At 33.2% G+C, this 5929-nt stretch overlaps 1 protein-coding gene across 12 annotated transcripts in view; it reads right to left on the reverse strand.

The window, feature by feature from the left end:
• Positions 1-366: 366 nt before the first annotated feature.
• The window catches only part of LOC111986433 (uncharacterized), a 14069-nt gene continuing 8506 nt past the window's right edge, over positions 367-5929 (reverse strand). For 3 of the 12 annotated variants that reach the window (XR_010625827.1, XR_010625835.1, XR_010625837.1), the window contains 5 exons: positions 3830-3909; positions 3339-3418; positions 2562-2745; positions 1010-1328; positions 367-833 (listed from right to left, as the gene is read on the reverse strand). Coding sequence is in view for 1 of the 12 variants with exons in the window: in XM_065765559.1 (XP_065621631.1) it covers positions 801-833; positions 1227-1328; positions 2562-2745; positions 3339-3418; positions 3830-3853 (423 nt within the window). In the remaining 11 variants the exon portion in view is untranslated. Of the gene's footprint in view, positions 834-1009; positions 1329-2181; positions 2294-2561; positions 2746-3338; positions 3419-3829; positions 3910-5929 lie in introns of all 12 variants that reach the window. The other 9 variants (XR_010625833.1, XR_010625828.1, XM_065765559.1 and 6 more) reach the window with 9 other exon arrangements.

Genomic DNA, 5929 nt, shown 5'->3' on the forward strand with positions numbered 1-5929 from the left:
AATTCTTATTGGTTACAAAAATCACAATTTACAACTTCTCCCCAAGAATTTATTTTATCCAAAGAGGTCCAAAAAAAAAAAAAAAAGAAAAAAAAAAAGATGGTTGGCCCCTGACATATGGTCACTCTAAGAGAGAAAAAAGAGACTTTTTAATATAAATTTTTATTTTATTTTAATTCTTATCCTTTTTTAATTTTATCAGCTAAAATCATTTAGTAAACAAAAAAGATTTTTCCTAATCATTTAGCACCTTGACATGCACGGCAACTTACAACAAGGAAAGAGATTCTAAGGACAACTACTACTATGAAAAGGTAGGTTTTGCAAGCAAAGAACTATCTCATGGAGCATAAGAGCATAATCAACTGATATAACATCAAATTTTTACTTACTGAACTTCCTTTAGAAAAATATGATAGATTCTGTAACAATTACAAAAATGAAATGTATACTTCTAACTACATACATGCGAGGAGGGGGGAGTGGGGGGAAGAAAAAGGATTTTATGCGTCTCCTTAGCAGAATAATTATTTCCCAGGATTGTTTTTTGATGTACATGCACTTTACAAGAAGGCACCTCCAAGCAGCAAGTCAGATAGATGATAAGTTAAATTGACATCACCAACATTCAGTATTCACATAGATGATTGGAAGCATCCATAAGCAATATCAGCTTCCATTTTCTCCAATAATCTGGGTGCAATTGGCCACATGAGTTTGAACCAGCATACAAACATCACCATCCAAATGTTAAAACCAATCAACATGCTGTGTTGAAGTTTTGAGTTGCTTCTTTGGCTTTAGGTACCAATTGTTCTCAAACTTGGCTTTAACTATAAGAGAAAAAGAGTAATTCTGCCTCAACTGAATAAGGCGTGCTCAAGATACTAAGATATCAAATAAACTAGAAATAGAAATTATAGTTAGAAGCTACAAGATATATCCCAAAATTGTAAGATAGTATGTGTCAATGATATGTGATCACATCAAGGTTATTCATAGCACAAACCAGTGCATGTTTATCCTGGTCTTTTGGTGGTAATAGAAATGGAGCAGGAGAATGCAGGTTATACACCAATCAATCGAAGTCAAGAACACATGCTCCCTCCATTTCTTTCACAAGTGTGGCCACAGTGAAGTGATTCTATATGGTTCATTTGAATAAATTTTTGCACCTACAACAGTCAACAGTGATTTCCAGGAAGGTAAGAGATATGACTATCTACCTGTCTAGTAGCTCCTCTAAGATAATTCTCTGTGAAGGTGTAACGTAATGGATACAACTTTTTGGGCACTGCCCTACTGAATTTGGTAGTCTTCACCATGACCTAATCATATGCACAGATGTTTTAAAACGGAAATTTAATTAATATCATTGGATCAAATTCATGTTACTAGTTGTTATAATACTATTGGACCTACCAAAGTGGAAACCCTTTTTTTTCTTTTTAATGAATAGAAAGCCAAACTGGCAACTTGTGCATTTTTTCAAATTCTTCTATTTTGTTTTTCTAAAATATCCTGTAAAGTGGCTATATTATTGAAGCCAAAAATTTATTGTCCTCTATGAATAACAGAAGGTGCAGTTTTGCCTGAGAAAGATGCAATAACAGATGCAAAAAGAATGAGAGTCTGAACAACAAAATATATCGAAGTTTACATTTTACTTGACCATTTTTCTGTGAAATTCTTCAATAAGATGTATAAGAAATGATTCTATATAATTTGAAAATACTAAGGAAGTCATTATGTTTGTCCTATAGGAAATTTTCAAATCAGTAGATTTTGATGGATTTTGAGAACCTTCAATCATTTTAGTAAACTCAAGATAAATATTAAGTATCTCAGAAAAATTTTAATAAAAAAATATCCATGTGCAACTTGAAAAGTCATCAAGAAAATTGACAAATTCCCCCTATAGCAGGAATAAGAGATTATCTGCATACATTAGAGTGAATGAGCTTGAATGGCGCAGAAATAGAAGAATCACTTTTATTAAAGGCAAAGCCTATCGTTTTCCAAGATAGGATGAGATACAATCAAAGGATCAAAAAGAGACCTAATCTAATATACCCTTAGACACTAAAGTTTGGACCCAAGATAGAGAAGAATGACCTAGCCATGAATACCACAACTCCAAAGAGGTGATGCTATGTGAGTGTATGTAACAAAGAGAATTACATGTGAAGATGTAAGAAGAAAAGCCATCCAACTTTACGTTTTGTCCCAATGGTCTATGCTATCTGAGGATTATGTTCAACACAGCCAATAGAAGAAAATCCCATTTGAAGCCCTAGCTCACACAATTGGCCAAATATATAAGAAATTGAACGAAAATTTAGACATAAGATAAACATTTGAAATAGATACTTGAGTAGTAGTAACAATGCCTATAATGGTCATAGTGGAGCCACTGGCAATGTGATTGATAGGCATATGAAAAGTATGGGTTTGTATGGTACAAGAGGTAGAATCAGGTGTAATATGAGTGCAGCAAGCAAGGTCAAGATATCAAAATGAGTGTTTACCTAGTGCAACATAAAAAATATAAGAGAATGCACCTTATGGGACAAAATGTTATTGATAAGAGTCTTTAGGTCAACTGCCGTTAATGTAAACATGAGTTGGAAGACTTGCCAAAAGTACTTGTGTTGGGTGATGGGGTTGGAGGAAGCAACAATATGCTGTTGATGTTGGCCATGGAAGCTAAGGATCGAGTGACACGGGCATGCTTTCGATAGTATCCTACAAAAGGTGCAAAAGTGAGAATGATCATATTTAGAGTTAAATCGCTGAGAGCCAAAGCGATCATAGTGCTCATTCTGACGAATTGCAAATGTTGAAGGCGGATCAAGGGATGATGTGGCCAAGATTGTGTTACAAGGCCGAGATAGTAAGACTTGTAAACGTTACCTCTTATACAAGTTCCTTGAAAACTTTTTCAATTGAAGGCAAAGGAGAAAACTTTTTCAGTTGATCCTGATATTCACAAAATTTTGGGCATTGCATGCATAATCCATGTTGGTTCATATGGTGAAATTTGATCCCACAAATAATGCATGTGTGGAAAAAAAAAATCATCAATAGATTGCCCTGGCTCTTGTTTGAGATGATATAGTTCAACCATGAGATGCCTTGGCACTATTCACAAGAGCAACCTTTATATAAGCTCTCAACCTTGTTAGGAAAGTATAGAGGTACATAAGTATAGTACAGCTGATAGTATAATAGTACAATTGATTACATGTAGCATAAGGTATTGGGGAAGTGGGCCTAGAACGAATGCTCTAACAACATACAAGCTCACAAGGAATGGAAAAATAAGAGAATTAACCAACCTTGAGAAGACACCCAAGCACTTCCAGTAGAAGCAAATGAGAAGGCATGAGGGGCCCTTTTTACACATGAATATGGACACCTTGCAGATGATTCAAAAATTGCATAGATGAGCGAGAGAGGAAAAACAAAAGATATCACAATTTGATTGGAAAAATAATTTAAACGATAACCATCAAGTGGAAAATTATTTTTGTAAAGTGATTTTCACAAATATGGTTGTACACTCATCCCAAAAGGTTGATAATCCCTTGATGTAGTAATTTTTTATTATTAAATATTCTAGAGTATGGTCATATGATTGAACAAGCATTTCTAAGTTTACCAAATATGAATAATCAACAGAGGGAGTAGCTTATGATCTTCAGAAATACGTAGAATAGCAAAATAGTACTTTGTGCACATGATAAAGACCAAGGGTAGGTGTTTGCAAGCAATATGGTAAGAATGGATCCATCAAGTATATTCTAGAATAAAATTAATGCAGCAGTACCTTTGCCAACACAGAGAACCTCATTAACAAAGATATCAAATGCTTCACACTTGAGTTTTTCGAATGGATCTAAACATTCCCTACAAAATGAAACCTCAATAGTAAGAATAAAAGAAAAAATGTACAATGAAATAAACAACAGATAAATAATAACGTACATATAGATTACATCATTAAGTTCCCAAGTGAAATGATTATGATTCATAGAAAGTCATTTTACTCAATTATTATGATATATTTATTTACGTGCAAGTCGGGCTAATAAAATTCAGTTAATACTGGATACAGTTGATGCGGGACTTGCAAGAAAATTATTATTTAATATTATTTATGTTTGCAAGTCAATTGTATTTTTATGTTTTAGGTCCTAGTAGTTTATTGGGCTATTAGTATTTTAATTTGGGAAGCAAGGTTATTTTTGTAATAAGGCAATTAGGCTTTCCTAGCCAATTAGAACTAGGGTTTAGTAATCCTTTATAAACAACCTATTGTACTCCTAGAGGAGATAGTTGATATTTTGATGAATGAAAACAATGGCCGTTTGGTCTTTCTTTGGTCTGGTGCTGACTCTAGGTCTACCCTAAGTGCTGACTCCTAGTGGTTTCCCCGTCAACAGTATAGCCAGATACATTATCAAAAGTAAAGAACAATATATTATTAATAACTGTTCAGAAAGTTGGCAGTTTTGTTAGAATGCTTGAGTACTTGTACCAAACAACAATTAATCGTCCCTAATCAACAACTGAATGGATATAGCTTGGGCAAAGGAAAAAGGAAGAATAAATTGAAATGGAAAAAAAAAAAATAAGCACAGCTTAGCACATCACTGCTAAAATTCAAGAAACATAGAGAACCTAATGTAATGCACCTAAGGTATTGTATGTAAATTTTATCCCTAGAATATAGCAATTGCTAATGCAAAATTACTTAAAACAGGATGACAACCAAACTTCTCACAAACCTCTCACGCTAAACACAAGACAAATCTTTGATATCAAACTCCTACAAGCACAAAACAAAAACTACACCACCACTCAATGTATAGGAACTATATCATCTCCCTGTTTCTTTTCTTACCAATATGGGACTAACACTCTTGATTGGAATTATTGCATCTCCTTTTAATTTTCTAAATTATGTGGGATTCTGAAACCAATAACGAAATCTATAAACTTTGAAGTGTGCAAGCAAATGAAAACCAATGTAAATGTCAAGGTGGATTTTCATAATGAAGAGGCTTAGAACTCATTTTTGTGGAAAGCAGAAGCACAACAACCTAACCCAACTTTGAATTTGAGGGGAGAAAATAGTACCTTAACTTATTTAACAACAAAAATAGCAATACAAAGAAGCTCAAGAGATGCCAAGTATTCAGTCTCGTGGTGGCAAATAATGGTTATGTTAATTGCAAAGTAATCAGGAGACTAAAACCAAATAACATAAGAATTAGGCAATGAAAAAGAGATCTGACTTAGATGATCAGAACAGGCATATCACAACATTACTAAAATTATAATAATAATAATAAGACAATGGGACAGTACTAGAATGCTTAAAAATTAAGGGAAAAAAACCAAAAGCATGACTTTTCGAACACAAGTACACAGGTAAGTCACAGAAAATTATTTTTCCTTGAAATTTTAGAAGTATTATGTAACAATGAGATCCTTCAAACCAGGAAAGGCCTGACCAACATTTTCTAAACTAAGCCCTGAACTTATTAGACAAGATTTGTAGTCTCGTTGCCCAAAAAGGTTTTGAAGATTACCTTGGACTTGGAGGAAATTCAATTAAACTATATAACTCAACCAGCCATGTTATTAACAATTGTTGCTCCCAAATCACCATGTTCTTAACATCAACATTTACAAAGTACATGTTGTGCCTTCATATTAAAATACCAGGCCAATATTCTTACTAAGATGATGTATAAAATTTATGTTGAGAAAACACAAAAGAAAAGTACCTCACTATCAATGATAATTAAATCATGCATAATTGAGCTTTCATAGAAATAACAATCATAGTAATAATATCAGTGATTAAAATTAATGACATAAAAAATGTTGATAAACATGTAAATCTATAATAACTTAAAAT

This window comes from Quercus suber, unplaced genomic scaffold, assembly GCF_002906115.3.
Source record: "Quercus suber isolate HL8 unplaced genomic scaffold, Cork oak 2.0 scaffold_637, whole genome shotgun sequence".
In the NCBI taxonomy this organism is placed as follows: Eukaryota; Viridiplantae; Streptophyta; class Magnoliopsida; order Fagales; family Fagaceae; genus Quercus; species Quercus suber.